This window comes from Panthera pardus, unplaced genomic scaffold (assembly GCF_024362965.1).
Source record: "Panthera pardus isolate Hobbes unplaced genomic scaffold, ASM2436296v1 HiC_scaffold_16, whole genome shotgun sequence".
NCBI classification, from domain to species: Eukaryota; Metazoa; Chordata; class Mammalia; order Carnivora; family Felidae; genus Panthera; species Panthera pardus.
This window is the reverse complement of record NW_026526721.1, coordinates 107,449,841-107,472,373: the sequence shown is the minus strand read 5'-3', so window position 1 is coordinate 107,472,373 and position 22,533 is coordinate 107,449,841. Positions and strand designations below refer to the sequence as shown.

The 22,533-nt window shown below is 39.9% G+C and overlaps 1 protein-coding gene across 5 annotated transcripts in view; it reads left to right on the top strand.

Moving 5' to 3' along the window:
• Window positions 1–22,533, top strand: part of KCNAB1 (potassium voltage-gated channel subfamily A regulatory beta subunit 1) — a 411,162-nt gene that overhangs the window by 328,573 nt on the left and 60,056 nt on the right. For 3 of the 5 annotated variants that reach the window (XM_019440216.2, XM_019440219.2, XM_019440223.2), the window contains exons 4-8: window positions 697–776; window positions 3,329–3,373; window positions 6,899–6,943; window positions 9,453–9,496; window positions 21,133–21,219. In XM_019440216.2, the coding sequence (XP_019295761.1) occupies window positions 697–776; window positions 3,329–3,373; window positions 6,899–6,943; window positions 9,453–9,496; window positions 21,133–21,219 (301 nt within the window). The remainder of the gene's footprint in view (window positions 1–696; window positions 777–3,328; window positions 3,374–6,898; window positions 6,944–9,452; window positions 9,497–21,132; window positions 21,220–22,533) is intronic. The other 2 variants (XM_019440230.2, XM_019440234.2) reach the window with 1 other exon arrangement.

The window sequence follows — 22,533 nt, the reverse complement described above, 5'->3', positions numbered from 1 at the left end:
AGCAGCACAAAGGAAGGAACGAGATGCTTGGAGGTGTATTTGCAGGCTGACGGGTGGGGGCCCCCCCGGATACCCAGTGAGCCAGCGTGCTCACTGGCTCCCGGCTGCCATTCAGCTGGCTGGTTGCTCTGTGACAGCGGCTGGGGTTTTGCTGAGCTGTGGGTGGCGTGAGTTTTACAACAGTCATGACTCTGTCTAGCCTCTGGTTCATCAGCGCAGTCCTCTAAGCCTCAAGAAAAAAAGGCACAGGCTTTTAGGTCAGGAGTCACCCAGCTGCCAAAACCCATTAGCTTGGAGAGAAAGGGGGAAGAAGAGAAATGGAGTCACCGGTGATACAACTGACCCTCTTTGTCAGAGAGATGATGCTGCCACAGGGAATGTTGTCAGACCAGATCTTCCGGGCAGAGTGAGCAACACAAATCCATCCACCTTACCTCACTGCTCCTGAGGGCTGACTAATCCCTGCACTGAAGGAAGTCTCCCGTAGTGCCCAGTCTCTGTCTGAGGGAAAGGATACTTTTATCCTATATATGCTGGTAGAATCTTCTTTTTTTTTTTCTCATTGTTTTACGACTGATAAAAACAAGGAGTGAGACTTCAGTGTTCTTAAACACCACCAGAGGATTCAACGTTGCTTGCTTCCTCGGTTTAGCAAACATTTGTTTTTTTCTGACTGACCTTTACATCCTCTTGCAGGTTGCCGAACGGCTGATGACAATTGCCTACGAAAGTGGGGTTAATCTCTTCGATACTGCTGAAGTCTATGCTGCTGGAAAGTGAGTCAGTGCCTTTGTGTCCCTCACGTGCTATTTGTGGCACCAAGAGTCTGCCCAGGCCATTGCTGTCATGCTGGTGAGAAGGGTCTGCCCTTCCCACACGCTTTGGTGGCATTGCTTTTCTCCCTTCCACTAGCCCCTTCACCAGAGCTGGGGATATTGGCTGCCTCTGGCCCCTTCTGCCCACCCCCCCAAACCTTCCTATCCTTGACCCCTGTATGAAGAATGGACTGGAAACAATTGCCATAGCCTTCCTGAGGGGCAGAGGTGGCTGGGACCAGAGTGGTGGCAGTGAAGATCAAGAATTGTTAGTTGGAGGGATGCCTGGGTGGCTTAGTCAGTTAAGTGTCTGACTCTTGATTTTGGCTCAGGTCATGATCTCACAGTTTGTGAGTTCAAGCCACGTGTTGGGTCTTATGCTGACAGTGCAGAGCCTGCTTGGGATTCTCTCTCTCCTTCTCTCTCGCTGCCTCCCTCTGTCCCTTCCCCCCCCCCCCCCAAAATAAATAATAAACATTTATTTTTAAAAAAAGAAGTATTAGTTGGATATAGGAGTGAGGAAATAAAGGAGCAGATTCCAGTGTAGTTGTTCAAAAGCTAGTCTTGCTATTTCGTAACCATGTCTTGTAGTTACTCAACCCTTCAGGGAAACTGGGACGTCCTCTCTGCAGGGAACCAGGGACTACTTTTCCTGTCTGCAGGCCCATCCCTCCACCTAGCATGACAAGTAGATCAGAGATTAAAGGAGGGATCCTCAAAGATGCCAAGAAATTTAGTATATTTTGTGAGAGGGCATTTCAGACCGCATTCTGAGGACAGAGAGGACTGCAAAAGGGCCTTGCTGGAGAAGCCACACCAACTACAACCTTCCCACGGACCTGAGAATAGGTTCCGGGCTCTGGCACTGGGCTCACTGCTCATCACACCATGTGGGGAATGTGCCCTTGGGGAGACCTCAAGGTTCATGCCCTCTACGTCCCGGCGCGAGAAGCACGTCTCAGAACAGAACTGGCGCACCTTGGCCACCTGCTGCCAACACAGACAGACTGACTCACGTAGCTCCCAGAACTGTTTGAGCAGCTCTGCCATTTTCTACCAGGACTGTGGCACCTAATCCTCCACAGGCCTCACTCCCCAGCACCCTCTTCCAGGCGAGGAGCACAATCAAACTGCTGGACTTGCGGAATCAGGCTCATCGTCGCCCGATCTGTGTTGTCCTTGCGTGGTTTCCTCCTTCTCAACGGCAGATCTATGTTTCAGGACGATCAGGGAAGTTCAGAGCCCACGTCCCTGATGTTTTCTGTTGAGTCCAAGGAGAGGAAATACAATTGATAAGGCCTTCCTCCTTCCCACATCTGAGCCTTTCTCAGTGTTTTCTTCTTTTGTTGAATCCTGCTAAGGTTGGAAAAGGGAAGTCCTGTTTGTATTTCTACTATGATTGATAGTCCTGGTTAATTACTGACTGACTGTCCAGTGTGCAAATGAGCTAGGTTCCGGTGTGCACCTAAGCTAGGTTCCCGCTATGAAATGCAAAGTTGCAAAAGACAGTGTCAGAAACAGAGGGCTGGGGAAGAGAACACTGGTGCAACGTCCCCTGCATGTCTCTCTGGAGCATGCTCCATAGCTACCCCGCAGCATGGTTAATGTCAGGCTGGGCACTCCAACACAGACAGAACTTTCAGCTAAGATAAACAGTGTTTAGTGACGATTCCCCATCTATAGGACCCCAATGAACAAAGTGCTAATTCCATTGATGTCCCCATTCACAAAGCCTCTGAGGGCCCACCTGCTTCTTACAACATTGATCTGACTGGGAGGGACCTACAATAAAACTTTAGTCTCCTTAACCTTGGGTCCTGGCTCAGGTAGGTGGAGGGGAGAAGACAGCAGAGACGTCTTCGCTGTACCTCTCCACGACCCACTGTAGGGGCGGGAAGAACACTTCTCTACATCTCCCTGCACCTTCCTTCTGTGGCAACACTTGTCACTAGAACCCAGGACATTCTCTATGTGGGCCACTGCATCTGCAGCCCTAGCCTCTGGGACATCTAAACACCCACATGGTTTGTTTTCTTTGCTTGCTTTGTTTGTTTGTTTGTTTTTTCATCCTGCAAGATCTCCGGGGAATCTATATTTTCTATCTAAATAGGACAAGGTCTCATTGTCCTCCCTGGTCACAATTGAAGACCACAGCAATTAGAAGGGTAACCTTGACTCCCACTGGACTCTGCCAAGCAGGATATTTATAAATGGGATCAGCGGTTCAAAAGCACCGAACTGCCAAGTGACTCTGTTGTTTCTTAGTATCAGGACCACAGGCGGTCTCCTGCCAGTGTGTCAGGATTTGGCAGGTGCTTCTGGAATGCTCCAGGAGCAGGATTCTGCAGGCACAAGCAGAAACAGCGGAAACTGTGCTACTAGCCGAGAGCAGCTTCTATTTTCAGGACATGTAGGCACTGAGAGTTCAAACAACGAATGGCTCTTGTGCTTTTGGATTGACTCTTGTGTTTCCAGGACATTGTATCCTGAGCTATTATCTGTTTCCCTTCCAGGGCTGAAGTGATTCTGGGGAGCATCATCAAGAAGAAAGGCTGGAGGTAATGCATTCACCATAATCATGTACTTCTCTTTCAAAAGACTGTTATTATTTTGTCCCAGAGAAGGAAAGATAAAATTGCATGACAACTAAACAAAAGGCTGTCAAAAAAAAAAGTCAATTTTTGGTAAAGAAATGATTTATAGTGGTTTGGAAATAAATACTAACAAGTTCATTATTTGTGCTTTAGTAAGTATTGACTAGTCATTGATCACAATGACTTACCATGGGGGTGAGCAGAGAGGAGGGGAGGTTCATGAGATACTCATGCATAAAAGAAAGGGGTATTTCCATGGTTTCTCACCACTGTTAGTGATAATTTGGTGAAGAAAGACAGCTGATAGGAAGCTGATTATATACATGTACTTATGTTCACTGTTCATCTTATTGACAACTCTGGATGCAAAGAAGTGATGAAAAGAGAAGTCCTTGTGATAAATACCACAAAGCTCTCTTATCTGAACACAATTAGCCCGCGCCTCTGATGTGTGCCAGGAGCCCTATTATCTGGGCGTTCAGGGAAGTGCTTCATCTGCTGTCCTTGAGGGGTCGCATCCCATTCCATGGTGTCTGTATCCAGTGGTAAAGAGGAACGCCGCCTCTGTGGGGCGTGGGGCGGCAGTCCCCCTCCATTTCACCATGCCTGTCAACCATGACAGTCGCTTCTTCCCCGGCAGGAGTACAGAATCAGGCAAAGACCACAGAACAAGTCTGGGGTCCTCTTCTGCTCTGGCAGATTTGCCATTGGCCAAATAAACAACAGCTCTGTGGTATTAGTGGAAATGGAGACCCAGAAGTTTATGGAGATGTGAACAAAAGAAGTTCGATGACCTACTTTCTCCCCCTTCTTTCTCCTCCTCCCCCACTCCAGGGATTGTAAGGGGATTAGGAAAAGACGATATTCACCCTTAAATATGGAAGAATTTTCATATTCCCGCCCAGTCCTCCACCTTGCCTGAGTAACCTTCCCACTCACAAGGCTGGTCTGTCCATCACCACCCAAATCACTTCCCTAGGGCTCCTGGAACAAAGTGCTGGCTTCAGACATGTGTTCTGTCACAGTTCTCTAGGCCAGAAGTGCAACATCAAGGTTTGAGCAGTGTCCTGCTCTTTCTGTAAGTCTGGATAGAACCCTTCCTTGCGTCTTCCTAGCTTTTGGCTGTTGCGGGCAATCTTGGGCCTGCGCTCAACCTCTGCCTCCGTCATCAGATGGCGTCCTCCCCTCATGTGTGTCTGTGCATCTTCTTAAAAGGACACCCACCAGTCATATGGGATTAAGGACTCACCCTACTCCAGTATAACCTCATCACCTCATCTTAATTTAACTAATTACATCTGTAATGATCGTATTTCCAAATAAGCTCACTCTCTGAGGTACTGGGGGTTAGGACTTTACCATGTCTTTTTAGGGGACACAACTCAACCCAAAACAGAGACCCTAGAGACGAGCCCACTAACAGCCCTGGTGAGCTGTGCAGCGAGGTGTAGGCTGACAGAGCACCTGAGGAAGGAGGGGAACATCAGTGCAGGAGCTCTTTCCCCTCAACACCCAGAGGGCACCTAACCATCACTCTTCATAGTTTGCAGAGCCTATTATACACCTACAGGAAAACGGATTAACATTTTTTTTTTTTTTTTTTTACAAACTGCCTTTCAGTCTTGCAAATAAAAACCCAAGCTGTCACCATGCTACAGAATATTGAAATCAGCACACAGCTGCCCCTACAAGGCTGGTGAAAAGATAGACCGTATCATCCTAGTACGGAGTCTATAAAAGCAATTTCAACTGGCATACTTGGCTTCTAGTCCCAGGACCACCACTTGCCCACTGTGCCAGCTACTTCACCTCTCTGAGTCTCAGTTTCCCCACCTGCAAAATGGACGGCGTAACTGTTCATGAAGTGCTGTACTGTGAAAGTGAGATAAAGTATGCCGGAGTATTTTGAAAGTTGTGCTATATCGGTATGAAATACTCACATTATCGTTCTCCACCCACTCAGAAGAGTTGCTGGAAATGCCTCCATGATGGTCACTGGTCATCTGCCAGGTTGCTGTCTATTCTTGCTCTTTGAGCCTACATGTTAGTGTGCACACCCGCATCACCCAAACGTTTTCCAGAAGGCCTAACTTTGAAAACAGAAGTCCATGATGGTATTTGCATAGAGTGTGCAGCCTCTCTGAATAATCTAGAGGACTGCATTAATTTTTTATAATATTCCATCCAGCCTTTTGTTGAAGCTGTGAAAATGTTTGCTAACAGAGATCTGGCTCCCCCGGGGCAGATTGCTGCTACACTAGGTATCGTGAGGTTGATGGATGAACCTGGAAAGTACATCGGCCCTTCTGCGGTGTGTAATCTCCAGATGCGTGTATCTGTAGAGCTTCCATTACAGTGATTCAAATTACTTTTCAGGGAATTAACTTCAGTGGGATGGGGTTGCTGACATTTCCTACAAATTTTTCTTGTTGCAGCTAAGCTGTCGGAATTGTCACCCTTGTTCCCCATTGGTTATCATTAATCTTACGAGGCTCTCATACCTGCGGGCCCCAGGGCATCAGCTCTATGGCTGATGGAATTAGGAATGCCTTATTTCAAACAGTCCCAAAGTTCGGTCTTAACCTTTGAATCTCAAAGGATTTTTTTTCCTGGACCAGTTCAATTGAATTACATACTTGGAGAAACTGAATTATACTGAGATCTGCCTCCCGATTTTAAATCATATGGCTGTAGGTCTCAAGACACGTTTCTGTTTCTTATTCCACCATCATGATGAGACGATTGCCATTTCCTGCCCTGTGTGTGGTTTTGAGAAGGCAATTAGTTTGCTGACAAGATTTCCGCAGTTCATTCCCTTAGGAGTAAAGTGGTTAAAACCTTGCGTTAAAAATTTTAGCACTGTTTTCCTAAAATAACATTTCCATTTAATAAGACACTCAAAGAAATTTTATCCCTATTTATTGATTATTATAATTTACGTTATCATTCATATTTCCATGCAATCAGTTCCTGCCTGTGAATGTGATGGTTGGAAAGCATAATAACTCAGAGCCACTAGGGCCGTGGTCCTTGGCAGAGGGTGGATTTAGCCCCAGGAAAACTCACGTTCAATCAACGTTATGTCAGATGCGAAATAAGGATTAGCTGGTGCTACTAAAGCAATCCATCCTTTATGCCAGTTCACTCACCCTCTCATTTACCATTTCTGCCCCTCCATGCCTACCACTCACCCTCTTCACCACACCCCCCCCTGAACCGGTGGCTTGTGTCACAGCCTCCTTCTCCTGTCCCTCCAGGTATAGGTCACTTCCCTTCAACCTCTTCGCCTAGGATCTGACTTCACATCCCCACTCACCACCTTCCCCTTGTCCCCATATTTCAGTGACACGAATGAACAGATTTACCACTTTACCAATTTTTTTAAATGGGAGGTACGATAAATTCTCTCCGATGCTGTAATATCCTGACTCAGTACAATAACCAGCGATTTACTTAATATTTCTCTGTGTGTGTTTGTCTAACGTACAGGAGGTCCAGCCTGGTCATAACAACCAAACTCTACTGGGGTGGAAAGTAAGTTAAATACCTTTTCTTTTCCCTACTTGACAGGAGACAACTAGTAGCTCATGCTTTTATCCTTTTGGGCAACCATTTTACATCTAATGTACTAAAATTAATTGGATTGGAGAGAAAGAGTATTTTTCCTGCCCTGAAGGAAATGGCAATCAGCCTAGGATTCAATGTTAGCAAGATGCCCCAAAGAAAGTTAGTGATCACTTGTTACTAAGTGATTCACGGAGATTTTCAAACACCAACCTCATTCTAAGAACCATTTCCAAAATAGAGTTCAAATTTTGGGAAAAGAAAATAAGCACATAGCATCACAGGAGAAAAGCTACTCAAATCTGCCAAAAGTCAGAGACTTCCACGGAATGCAAAGACGAAAATATCTTGTCTGACCCCACATGTACGTCTCTGGTCATTTTTTTTTTTTAAATTTTTTTTTAATGTTTATTTATTTAAAAAAAATTTTTTTTAACATTTATTTATTTTTGAGACAGAGAGAGAGAGAGAGAGAGCATGAACAGGGAGGGTCAGAGAAAGAGGGAGACACAGAATCTGAAACAGGCTCCAGGCTCTGAGCTGTCAGCACAGAGCCCGATGCGGGGCTCGAACCCACAGACTGTGAGATCGTGACCTGAGCCGAAGTCGGACGCTTAACCGACTGAGCCACCCAGGCGCCCCTGATGTTTATTTATTTTTGAGACAGAGAGAGACACAGCATGAGCAGGGAAGGGGCAGAGAGAGAGGGAGACACAGAATGTGAAGCAGGCTCCAGGCTCTGAGCTGTCAGCACAGAGCCCGACGCGGGGCTTGAACTCACGGACGGTGAGATCATGACCTGAGCCGAAGTGGGACGCCTAACCAACTGAGGCACCCAGGCACCACTGTCTCTGGTCATTTTTGCAGAAGGCTCCAAACATGTTGATCAAAAGGACTGCCTTTTGGAGAATAACAGAGGCTACTATATCACTCACTGGCAGGCAAATGAAAGAGAGGTCCTTTCTCTGTTGTAGGATGCAAACAATTTTCACAAGATGAATTGGCCTCTGATGAATCTACTGGTGTTTAAACTGGTACTTACATGATTCAACAGAACATAGAAGTCTGGCCTTTTTGACACACATGTAAGAAAACAGCAAGCTGTTTCATATACCTTTTTGTAGAAATCACAAATATGGAGTCTTAACAAAGAAACAAAAACAAACACAAACCAACCAAATCTTATTTGCCTCCCTATAATTGAGAGGGAATAGTTAAAATTGGAGACAGAGGACCTCTCCTTTGGAGTCTTCTAATCAAAATGTGTATGTGTACACACACACGCTCATATTTTATTACTGTTTTTGAGTCTGTTTATGATGACTATGAAGACAGAAAGATGGAATTTAGATTTTTATTACTACCGTAACCTATATAAAAATAAAGCAACATGGTGCCCATGAGAAATACAGATTTACATTGTCTGTGCCCTGATTCGTGTAGCTGTTGCTTAGTGCAGTGGTACTTAAAACCTTGCCTATGCTTTAGAAAGAAACAGTAAGATAATCTGCAAGAGCTGTTACGTGGTAGAGTACTACCTACAATAATAGTCAATGTTTTTATAAAAGATAAAACATCACCAAAGGCAAATAGTAAACTACTGTGTTTTATTTTTATTTTATTTTATTTTTTTAATTTTTTTTAACGTTTTTATTTATTTTTGAGACAGAGAGAGACAGAGCATGAATGGGGGAGGGGCAGAGAGAGAGGGAGACACAGAATCAGAAGCAGGCTCCAGGCTCTGAGCCATCAGCCCAGAGCCCGACGCGGGGCTCGAACTCACAGACCGTGAGATCGTGACCTGAGCTGAAGTCGGACGCATAACCGACTGAGCCACCCAGGCGCCCCTAAACTACTGTGTTTTAAAAAGAGGATGCCAAAGGTATTGACGTTGAAGAAACATTTCATGAATACTTGAAACACAAGGACCATATTTCTTTCTAATTGGCCAGATCTTGAAGCTTGTCTGAGAAGACAAAAGTCCTGGTTAAATGTTTGTCTTCTTAGGATACCGATGTAAGAAAGACTTACATCACATTTTAACAGAAAGTAATTGTTAAATTTCTTTTGAAAGTCAAAAGGCGCTTCCAAATTTGCTTACCTTCTCAGAAAAGCTAATGTTATCAGTAGCTCACAAACTTATGTCAAGGTGTTTTTTTGGGGGGATTGATTAAGAACAAGGTAGGAAGGCTGAGCTGTGTGTCACGTTATATATGGATGGGGTGTGTATGGCTGAGTTGTTATTAATATTGTGTGATGAGCGTCATGGTTAATTCATCACCTGGATCTCCAAAGAAAAGGGGCTCAGTATGTTGCCCACCAGCCTTCTCTCCTCAGCCTGAGGTACAGAATTTGCCAAGAACAGGGTATAAAATTAGCAATTCAATCTAGAATGAGTATTCCTCTGTACTTTTGAAACAGTAATTTGAAAGAAAAAGCACACCCCCACTCAAAGTCATTTGCTTCTCTTTCTTGTTAGAGCTGAAACGGAAAGAGGGCTGTCAAGAAAACATATTATCGAAGGTAGGTACAGCTACTTCCATTTTTTCTTCATTTGTGGGCTGCTGATTCCAGAAAGGTATCAACCAAAAGGGTTCAAAACCCATTGTGGCGGGGGGCGGTGGGGGGGGGGGGTGGGGGTGTGGGGGGGTGTGGGGGGGGGTGGGAGGAATTTCTATAAAAAGAATCATAATCAACCACAATCTCTCTGGGGTTTAATGTAGGAGTGTGGTGATACAGAGAAGACAATAGAACACAAAGAAAAAGGGCAAATTTTCTAGAACTCTTCTCCCTTACAGCCAGGCTGACATTAATAAAACACTTCCCTAAGACTTTCTAAAAGGTTTTAATTGAGATATAATTTATATAACATAAAAGTCCACCCATTTAAAGCGTACAATTCACTGGTTCTGAGCATAACAGAGTTGTGTGATCATCACTGTAAATTCAATTTAAAAAATTTCCTAATTCCTAGTACCCGCTTGCAGTCAGTTCCCACCCTCTCTCTACCCTCCTCCACAGCCCCAAGTAACCACTAATCTACTTTTGTCTCTATAAATTTGCCAATTCTCGATATTTTATATGAATGAGATCATATAATGTGTAATAGTTTGTGACTAGCTTTTTTCACTTAGCATAATGTTCATGTTGTAACATGTATCATAACATGTATCCTTTTTACTGCCAAATAAAATTCCATTGTATGGGTAGACCCCATTTTGTTTATCCATTCATCAGCTGATGTACATTTGGGTTGTTTTCATTTTTTGACTTATGAATAATACTGCTGTGAATATCTACATACTAGGTTTTGGGTGGATATATGCTAAGGCGATGATAGTTTTACCTTAGTTTAAATTTTTGTGTTTTTAATTACAATTCAATTAGCATGCAGTGTTATATTGGTTTCAGATGTACAGTATAGTGATTCAGCAAGTCCATACATGACTTGGTGCTTATCACGATAAGTGTATTCTTAATTCCCTTCGCCTATTTTACCTATCCCTCCACCCACCTCTCCTCTAGTAACCACCAGTTTGTTCCCTATATTTAAGAGTGTGTCTCTTGGTTTGCCTTTCTGTGTACATTTGTTTTGTTTCTTAAATTCCACATACGAATGAAATCATATGGTATTCATCTTTCCCTGACCGACTTATTTCACATAGCGTGATGCCCTCTAGATCCATTCATGTTGCAAATGGCAAGATTTCATTCTTTCTTCATAGCTGTGCAGTGTTCTATTGTATATATATATACAACCTCTCCTTAATCCATTCATCTATGGGAGAATACTCAGAGAGCTTCCATATGGTGGCTATTGTAAATTATGCTGCAATAAACATAGCGGTGCATGTATCTTTTCAAATGAGTGTTTTTGTATTCTTTGGGTGAATACCCAGGAGTAGAATTACTAGATGATATGGTAATTCTATTTTTAATTCTTTGAGGAACCTCCATGCTGTTTTCCAGAGTGGCTGCACCAGTTTGCATTCCCACCAACAGTGCAAGAGGGTTCCCCTTTCTTCACATCCTGGGCAGTGCCTGTTGTTTCTTGTGTTGTTGATTTTAGCCATTCTGACAGGTATGAGGTGGTATCTCATTGTGACTTTGATTTGCATTTGCTTGTTGATGAGTGATGTTGAGCATTTTTTCATGTGCCTGTTGGCCATCTACATATATTCTTTGGGGAAATGTCTGTTAATGTCTTCTGCCCATTTTTTAGTTGGAATATTTGTCTTATTTGGTGTTGAATTGTATAAATTCCTTATATATTTTGACTATTAACCCCTTATTGGATATATCATTTGCAAATATCTCCTCCCATCTAGAGAGTTGCCTTTTGTTTTGTTGGCGGTTTTTTCGCTGTGCAAAAGCTTTTTATTTTGGGGTGGTCCTAATAGTTTATTTTTGCTTTTGTTTCCTTTGTCAAAGGTGACATCTGTAGAAAAATGTTTCTGTGGCTGATGTCAAAGAGATTACTGATTACTGCCTACATGTTCTTCTAAGCATTTTATAGTTTCAGGGCTCACATTTAGGTCTTTAATTCATTTTGAGTTTGTTATTGTGTAAGAAAGTCCAATTTCGTTCCTTCATATGTAGCTGTCCAGTTTTCCCAAACTGGACATTTGTCCAAGAGACTATCTTTTTTCCATTGCGTATTCTTTCCTCCTTGGTCATAGATTAATTGACCATATATTCATGGAATTATTTCTGGGCTCTCTATTCTGTTCTATTGATATCCATGTCTATTTTTGTATCAGTACCATACTGTTTTGATTACTACAGCTTTGTAGTATATCTTGAAATCTGGGATCGTGATACCTCCAGTTTGTCCTTCTCTTTCAAGACGACTTTGGCTATTCAGGATCTTCAGTGGGTCCATACGAGCTTTAGGATTATTTGTTCTAGTTCTGTGAAAAATGCAGTTGGTATTTTGGTAGGGATTGCATTAATGTATAGATTGCTTTGGTGGTGTGGACATTTTAACAAAATTTTCTCCCAATTACTGAGTATGCAGTATGTTTACATTTGTTTGTGTCATCTTCAGTTTTTCTCATCAGTGTATGATGGTTTTTGGAGCATAGGTCTTTACCTCCTTAGTTAACTTTATTCCTAGATACTTTATTTTTTTCAGTGCATTTGTAATGGGATTTGTAACTGATTCAGAGAGGCATTGCTTTTGTAATTGTACTAAAAACTTTGTAGAGCCTGGAAATGAACAGGAAATAGTACAGTCTTCTAGAACTCTTATGTAGTAGAGTACTACTCTACTTCATTGGGAAGACTATAAGAATTGTGAGGAATTTTTATGTATTTCTTGTTTGTCTATGTATTACAAAAAATGTTACACTTCTACCTTTTGCAATAAGAGAAAGATGTTAGATGGGGCTGTATAAATACAAGATTTTTATAACTTTAGGCTCCTGATTAATTATTAAGACAGATGATTTTTCTTCTTTTGATAATTAGTTTCATTTATGAAATGCCAAAGTCAATAAAAACATGAAATACTCTCTAGTCTCACCATTTTAAAAATAATAAAGAAGTCCTCCTTTTGCTTACCTCATCTTATCTCACAGTGTGACAGTCTGGTACCTGTCCTTCCCAACTTATTCCCACAGTTAAATTGATCTATCTATCTATCTATCTATCTATCTATCCACACTTACTTATAAATACAAAAACATAGGTATGAAACCAGTGGAATCAAGCTATACATATTAACCAAAAGTTTACTTTTTTCTATAATTAAAATACATTTTAGACATATACACACCCACGTACACATGCACATGTACACATGATTTGCAGGTTATTTCTTGGTTTTAGTGTTACAAAATATCATACAAATGGCTGTCCTCATGTAAATGTGATCGATACTGGAGACAGCATTATTAGGTCAAAGAAGAATGCGTATTTTAAATTATTTTCTAAAAAGGAATATACCAATCCGATGGATGAGTTCATTTGATTTATTTGTTTAGTTATACATTTATTTATTAATGAATTTGAGCTACTTTTTATAATTTTGTGCTTTCTCTGAGAATTAACTTTTCGTATTCTTAAGCTATTTTTCTTTTGAGTTGTTTGTCTTGATCTTATTTTTAGGAGCTTTTTGTATATTAATAATGTTCACTTCTGTCAGTTACATATGTTGCAAATATTTTCTTCCAGGCTCTCATTTCATTATAAAGTTTTTTCCGTCCCCATGAACCTAATCTGAAGAATAATATCTAATGTGAAGACATTCATCCCAATTTAGAAACTGGAGTTCTTTATTAATGTGTAAAGAGAACTACTTGGAAAGATCTTAGACTTCCACTAGGGGAAAAAAAATAGTTTTGGTATTCAGTCATTTAATTTAAAAAGAAGACTTTTGGAGCGACTGGCTGGCTCATTCGGTAGAGTATGTCCCTCCTGATCTCAGCGTTATGAGTTAGAGCTCCACATTGGATATAGAGATTACTTTAAAAATATAAAAATTAAAAAATTAAAAATTGAATAAAATAGAAAGTTTTTGAAGCCAGATCTTGGAGAATCTATTTATATAATAATAATAATAATAACATATATACATTTATATGCATACAAATTTATATATATACAAATTTTTATATATTTATAATTTATATATAATCCATATATTTATATATAATATATTTATATAAAATTATATATTTATGTAAAATTATAAATATATAAAATAAATTTATAATCTATATATTTATATAAATTATATATAAATTTATATATTATATAAATAACACATATATAATTAATATGTATAATTTATATATTAATGACATGTGTATATAGTTAATAAATTATATATATTATTATATATATAATAAATTATATATATAATTATATACATATATAATTATAAACTGCATATAAATTTGTTAACAGTAATAAATATATCATTCAGTTGTTTCCAAAGTGTTTGTATGACACTTGCAAAGTGTTTGTATGAGTTTGGTATTTCTCACTAACTAATTTTTAATATATTTCTAAGCATTGGGCTTTGAAACCAGACAAACAGTGGTTCAAGTTTCAACTATGTCATTTAGGAGCTAGGGGACTTTGTGCAAGTTATTCAACCTTACTAAGCCTCCATCTTCTTGATTATACAAAGGGCTATAAATATTCCTACTTTACAACATTACTATACAGAAACTGATTTTAGAGAATTCACATCGAGCACAATATCCATCACATAATAAGCACTTAATAAATGTTATTTTTGTCATTACGTCATCATTCTTAACAGTGCCACTGTTAATCTTCATACCATGGTTAAGGGCCCCCTTTACCAAGTAACGTTCTAAGGCTGCCACAAGGAATAAGCACATTCTAGCACTAGAAAAAGCTTTCACATTCCTAAACCAAACTAAATCCCTTCTCAGGCCGTAATGCCCACTTTGACCTTGCAAAGTAAAATCCAGCCTGCCTCTTAAAACTGTTAACTATTCCTGCTCTAGTCTTGCCCCCGTGACTTGAGTCATCTACCGTGAAACCTGTCCATAAGAAATAACTGCCCCCTCCCAAAGAGAAATAACTCGTGTAAGCTTGTTGTACTAAGCGGAAAAACAAGGCAGCAGTGTGCTGCCTGGAGAGTTCTTGTTTCTCTTTTCTTTTTAATCTAATTCAAATCGATTAAAAAAGAGATTCAGAAAATGGTACAGGATGGCAATCAACGAGAATATAAAATCAAGGAAAGAAAGAATGGAGGAAGCTGCTGTGCTTTTTACTGCATCTCCATTGCTTCGGTATTTACCAGTGTGTTCATAATTTCAAAATTCTCTTTTTTAAATCAGTTTTCTGCAAGCCCCAGACAACGTAACAGAAATACCTTAAATTCTCTGTCCCTTTAAAGAAGTCAGGAATTCTCTTAGGAACTAATCTCTCAGGATGGATAAACCAGTTCAGCTGAAAATTCAAAATGACCCAGATTCAAACTTTAACACATTTCAAACTTTTGAGACTGAGAAAGAATTGGGATTATTTATTAGTATGTTGTTACTGTTTATTTTGCAGATCATAGTTTCAGCCTAAGACAAAGATGTTCATGAGTCCAAAAGAGTCAGCTGAAAGGATATTTCTAGGCAGGCTGATATCAGGGAATTGAGTGAATTTTGCAGAAAAAAAAAGGGGGGGGGGGGTGGGAGTGGACATTAGATTCCTAGGCCTCAAATAAAATTTGAAGAGGTTTACAAATCATTATCCTTGGATTTCATTGGTATTTGTTTTGTGATGAAAGTGACTTTATTGAACATTGGAGATTCATATGCACATTAAATTTAAAAAGTGTTCTTTGAGCCCAAATGTCCATCAACTGATGAATGGATAAAGAAGATGTGGTTTATATATACAATGGAATATTGTGTGACAATGAGAAAGAATGAAATCTTGCCATTTGCAGCAACGTGGATGGAACTGGAGAGTATTATGCTAAGTGAAACAAGTCAGTTAGAAAAAAACAGATACTGTATGTTTTCACTCATATGTGGAATTTGAGAAACTTAACAGAAGACCATGGGGAAGGGAAGGGGGAAAAAATACTTTCAAACAGAGAGGAAGGCAAAACCTAAGAGACTCTTAAATACAGAGAACAAACTGAGGGTTGATGGGGTGGGGGGGGTGCAGAGGGGAGGGGAAAATGGGTGATGGGCATTGAGGAGAACACTTGTTGGGATGAGCACTGAGTGTTGTATGTAAGCGATAAATCATGGGAATCTACTCCCAAAGCCAAGAGCACACTGTATATATTGTTTATTAGCTAACTTGACAATGAATTATATATATATAATTGATATATATTTATATATTTATTTATAAATTTATAAATTTATAAATTTATATATATAAATTTATATATAAATTTATATATAATTTAAGTATATATATACTTATATATTTATATAAATATATATTTATATAAATATTTATATACTTATATATTTATATAAATATATATTTATATAAATATTTATATACTTATATATTTATATAATTTATATATATTATATATTACTGACAATAAATTATATATTATATATAATATATTATTTTTAATATATATAATATATATATATTTTTAAGTGTTCTTAGAAGACAAGACAGAAGTTCAATTCATGTACAATTCAGGCCACTTGAATGCTGGGTGACTTTGGCCACCTGAGCTGGTTTACAGAGTATATAAAATGAGCTTGTCTCGTACATAATGCAGTTTTTAAAAAATTCATATGAAAGACCGTTTCAGTGAGCTCAAGGGCCTTCACTTAAATCCAATTAGCAACAACATGCTTCTTGGATTCACAAGAAGAAGGTAGAAATTTAACTAATAGGTTTATTACAGCCATTTAGAATCCCAAGGTCTTATTAAGCTTTGAAATTCTATTCATTCAGCCATTCCACAAACACTCTTGAAGCCCCAATTTTTGCCAGTATTAAAATTTAGCAGATCAAATTTTCTTAGTATCTTATATGAAAAAATATGATAGTATGGTAAGCCAAATCGTAAGATTACATAAACTGTATACTTTTACAGGCAAAGGTTATGTCTTAGTGTATGTTTGTCCTCCAGATGAATGACAGTTTTGTTATATGATTCAAAACACAAACCCACTGTCATTATTTTCGGAGTAGAAGAGGAAAATAATCTGCGAAAGTACTGCTTAAAACTTTTTAATGAATGGCAAATGTTAAACCCAGTTATCTGAACTTTTATTTTAAAAAGATAACTTATGACTTTTTCAATTAAAGGTTAAATTTCTTGATGGATTCACCACAAATTCCTTCCCAGTGTTCCATGTTCATACTAAACTGAAATCACCCACTCAGGATAACCATGTTTCATAATGCGAGGTACAGCCACATGGATTATTCTAATACAGCACAATCCTTATAAAAATAAACAGGCATGTCTTAAATTATGACTGAGAGGTCTGCCGAGAAGGTGGAAAATTATATAGGGAAAGAGTGGCCATCGTTGAAGGCAACATTTGTTTTTCAAGCTAGAAAGGAAAACAAGTGTGTGGACACAGCATATTCAAGTAGAACCCTTGAAGAATCTCCAAACTATGGATTTCCTTGTTTCTACACAGTTCAACGGGCAACACCGAACATCTGATCCATGTCTGGCCATGCCAGTCTGCTTAACATCTGGAATGGGCATATTTCTTTAGATGCCTGTGAAATAGGCTTAAATCGAATTAAAGTTTACCTTATGAACCATAGAGTTCCTGTTAATCAGCAGAACCTAAAGGAAAATGAACTTAGATTTCTTTTCTCACTTGAAAGCTATTTTCTTTATATAACATAACTTACTATCCTGTGGACTTTTGAGGAATTGCCAGTTAACTTGTAGACATCTCCAGGACAGGGAGCTTTTCTCCTGCTTCTCCTACATTTGCTCCCACAGACACTGGGTTGGTGCTGAGGGACGGACTAAAGTCAAAAGTGCCTTCAGCAAGTGCATTCACTGCACTGGTGCACTTATCTCCCTTAAGTTGTGATTAGCTGCCCGGATGTTCCTCGGCAGCCAAGGTTAACGTATTTTTGCACGTCTACTTAAACTTAAAACAATACCTGGCCCCAAGCCAGTGCTCAACAAACATTTCCTAAGTGCAGCTGGAACATGACTATTTGCTTATTAGAGATAAACCCTAAATAGCTTTCAAGGAGACATTTGTTGAGCATGTCTTTATGTTGCTGTAGTTTATTTCTACAAGATTAGAGCATCCAAACAGGAAAGGACAGGAGTGCCTGATTTGGTTTGTAGTCACATGAAGCATTAAAGCAGAAAGGTCGTGTAACTCTATTTTGTCTTTGGACAGATGAGGAAACCAAAGGCCCAAAGAGGCTAAGCGACATCAGCAAGGTCATTCAGGCCAGCCTGAATGAGTACCCTGGATCCCAAACCCCGTGCCTCAACTGCACATAGACCTGGCCTCTGGTTGCCAGGCTGGTCCATCCAGCTGCCAAGAGCTCCATGTGCTTGACTGATGTGCTGCCCAGACTTAAGTGGCTCAGACCACGGCTCCCACCAACCTGCTCTCCCTGACTTCCCCATCTTACTAACAGTCACGTCACTTTTCAGGCCAAAAAGCTAAGAGTCATCCTTGACTCTTTGACCTCCACACTCTGTATCCAGCACAACAGAAAGTCCTCTTATTGCTACTTCCGCAACTTGTCCAGAATTTGCACACTTCTTACCGACTTGGTGACCTGCTCACTGGCCTCCCTCCCTGCTTTCACCCTTGCCTCCGACAGATCATCCTCAGCAGGCCCGTGACCAGCTCAAATGGAGATCTGATAATGTCATTTCCCCTGCTTAACTCCTATTTCCTCATGTCCCAGCCCCTTACCAATGACTTTCCATCTCACAGACAGTAAAACCCAAAAATGTACACGGTGGATTTCAAGACTTTATATGATTGACATTTTCGAAGCTAGGAGACAGGATCTCTGAAAGACACAATCTCCTCCTACTTCACTTCAAAGTCAGAGTGGGAGTTCAGGTGGATCACTGACGTGATGCAGCACATTATTTCTTTTATTCTCACATGAATACACTTGAATCTCAGCCTATATATCAAGGAAAAAGAAATGCCTTCCAGAGAAAGAATTGAGAGGTGAGGAATGACCAAATACAATGAGACTGACCTTCATATCAAGTGCATGCCGTTATTAGTGGGTACACGTTATTACCCTGACCAATGAACCTCTGCCAACAGATGCTCTCACTATGCACTGCTTGCTCTTTGGAAATAAATACAGTGTCCACGCATCTTTACACCTCCAGAGCCCAGCACAGTTTGAGGATCAAATTGGGATTTAGCACATGCTTAGGGCATGGGAGAGTAAATGACTCAAGTCGCAGCCAATCACATGGCACTGCAAAGTGGCCAAGCCAGCCGTAGCTTTTTCTCCTAGTTCCTCTGCCCACATTGAGCTGTTTAGAAGAGACACTGAGGGATAGGGCCATTATCAGAAAGGAGGACACTTGTTTCCAGGGCCAAGCATGGGCCAGAACTGTCACTAAATGCCTCCCTCCAGAACCAGGAGGTCCACTGAAAATCTTTAGCATTTAGTCTTTGGCACCTCTGATTCTGAACCTTTCCAGATGTGAGCACCACTGCGATAATCAACACATTTCTACAGACTGTTATGCTAACAAAGTGCTTGACGGCTGGTTTTATTTGCTCTCTGGAGCAGTGATCCTGAAGGTAGTAAGTATTGTTATCTCCGCGGCAGATTAGAGACCTGAGTCACCCCCACTCCCCCACCAAAAAAAAAAAAAAAGGTCAAATAACCCAAGTTGAATCACGCAGCATGCTAGAGCACAGATTTCCAACCTTTCCAACCTGTGATACTCTATTATTTGTTCACTTGGTTATCCTGTCCTCCCTTACTTCCTCCATATGTATAATTGGTTCTAAAAAGTGGCTTCTATCATAGTGCTTTTTAAGGTAGATTTTATTTCAAGCTGCCCCTTGACAGAGCTGGTGACCCTCTGGGCCTGAAAGTCACTGCAGTTTTTTGAGAGCAGGCATTGGAACTTATAACACCTGTCTGCCTTAATCTCTTCATCAATCCTTCTTTTAAGAAACCATCAACACAGACAATCCTTTCTCAATGAATGAAAAATATATCCAGAACTATATCCAACAACTTCATTTTCCTGTCAGAAAAGTAATTGCGGCTGGCTGGTAAACCAGTTTGAAAAATCAAATTTAAATGAGCCAAATTTAAATGTATAAGAGCCTCATTTAACATGCAATTAATTTTATGCCTATAATAAAAAGAGAAAAACCACCGGTCTTCCTGAGGAATTAAATAGGCTGATAAGGAAATGCTGTGCCTCATGGAAATGAGATAAAATGATTCTTGAACTGTCCTCCTTTTTGTTGCATAATATTATATACAATGCATTCTATTTCAGGGAAGTATTAATTTTACTGAATTTAAATAATTTTTTTTCTGCATAGTCACAGGAATGTAACCAAATGGCTAGGTTGGAACTTAGATTATTGGTTCCAGATTTTTTTTAAGCTCTCACTCTCTCCTTTATATGCCCTAAGTCTTTATAGCTTCTTGTGTTTTTGTTTCTTCCCCAAAGAAAGGGAATAATAGAAATGGTAGAGCTCAGCTATATTTAACGTTCTTCAAGCTTTGTTCCACTTAGTAGAATGTTGAGCAAAACCTTCATTTGCCAATCCTTTTATTCCTGTCACAACCCATGTGTACATTAAGATGGATTTGGCAGTCACTTATTTCTTATTTATACCATTTTAATGTTTTTGATGTGCAATAAATGTATCCCATCCCACTTTTCAAGAAGTTAAACTCTTAGGCTACTTTTTATTCTAAACTTTGCTTCTAGATACTGCCACAGATGAGTCACTATGAAAGATCATTACTGAGTATGTTTTTTTCTGGTGGGGTAGGAGTACTGAAGTTACTGAGAAAGTTATAAGACTCTTCTTTGTTAAGGACAAAGTCAGCCTTTGAGATATATATCTTTATCTATATCTATATATCTGTTCTAAATGTTTGTTTATTTTGCAAGAGAGCGTGCACATGAGCAGGGGAGGGGCAAAGAGAGAGGGAGAGAGAATCTCAAGCAAGCTCCAGTCTATCAGCAGAGAGCCTGATGCCGGGCTCTAGCCCACAAACTGTGACATTATGACCTGAGCAGAAATCAAGAGTCGGACACTTAGCCAACTGAGCCACCCAGGTGCCCCAATATATTCTTTAAAGGTTCTAGGGGCCAATTAATACCTCATTGTATCCCATGTCTTTTTGAAATTAATTCAGTGCTTTTTTTTTTAAGTTTATTTTTTTATGCTGAAAGAGAGAGGAGAGAGGGAGCAGGCACACGAGCAGGGAAGGGGCAGAGAGAGAGGGAGAGAGAGAATCCCAAGCAAGCTCCATGCTGTCAGTGCAGAGCCCGACGTGGGGCTTGATCTAACAAACTGTGAGATCATGACCTGAGCTGAAATCAAGAGTCAGACGCTCAACAGACTGAGCCATCCAGGTGCCCCAGTGCTTTTTTTTTTTTAAGTAAATTTTTTAAAGGAAACCAAACTTCAACTACTTCTAATAGTGCTTATTACACTTAACATTTTTTGGATTTTTCCTGCCTCTGTTCCCAGGATTGAAGGGCTCCCTCCAGAGGCTGCAGCTCGAGTATGTGGATGTAGTCTTTGCAAATCGACCAGACAGTAACACCCCCATGGAAGGTGAGTGACAAAATTTGATAAGTGACTCTTGAGTTATTGATTCTAGCTTGACGACTTCTTTCACTAACGGCAGGAAATGAAATCTATTCAGACTTAGTTGATTGCATATGGAAAATTAAAACCTTTCCAGGGGATGCCTTTTGGCCTCAGTATTTACCCTCAAAGCAAAGCTCTGCGTCCTGCATTTTCATTCATTTTGTACGCAGTCCCAGGCATTGGGGTTGTGGCTCCTGCCGGGTACAGTGCTCACTTTTTCCAGGTTCATTTCCCTTCTGCTATTTCATCAACTAAACCAATAAAATTAATTGGAAGGGGAGTTTATAACCCAGCCATCATTATTTTGGAGGAAGTCCCTCGATGATCTTTCTCTTTTGTAATGACTGGGTCTGATTAGCTTCCAATCTGTGGTAACAAGTGCTCAGTGGTGCCATGAGCAGAGGTTTTATAAGAATGACTACTTCAAAATGAGGCTCTTCATTGCAATTTGGGTTTTGATTCTCAAGGAGCTACAACATTTTATCGCCTTCCTGTTACAACTAATTTAAGACAATAGGCATCTCCCCAAGGAAACTTAGAAAATGTTCCTAAAACTAAATTTTCTTCAATTTGCATTTATTTATGGAGCCTACCTAAGATGAATGAGGAAGAAAATAGTTTGGGAGGACAAATTAATAACAATGTCCTAGTTAATTGAGATTTGCAGGCATGGATTAGACTTACCTGAGGTGAATGAGAACAAAGATTTTCGGGGGGGAAAGGGCAAAAAGTCATTTGAGGTTTACAATATGACATACATTTACACAGTTTCAAGGACTTAGAATATAGTAATCAACAAAAAATTATACTGATGATAAATTTGTCCTTGATGATTCAAAAGGTAGTCCAGGGTCTTGGAATAAATCAGGTTCTATAAAGGTTTATTCTTGCTATAGGGTTATAGAAGTTACAGAAGTTCCAAATGATTGTAGATACGAAAGTATATCTGAGTTTTTTGGTAGGTTGCATTTCTGACAAAAAAATATCATAGAAATTATTTTCCTTGCCATTTATCTCTTGTGCAACTACAGAGAAATGTTAAAATATAAATATTTATACGTGTAATTTTCTCCTAGAGTTTTCTGCTTTTTTAATTCTGAGAAAATCAGTTTATTATAAAGCGATAGCAGTGTTAGAAATTCATAAATGCCTGGGTGGCTCAGTCAGTTCAGTGTCCAACTTCAGCGCAGCTCAGCTCAGGTCATCACTTCAACTCATTCGTGGTTTGAGCCCCTGTCGGGCTTTGTGCTGACAGCTCAGAGCCTGGAGCCTACTTTG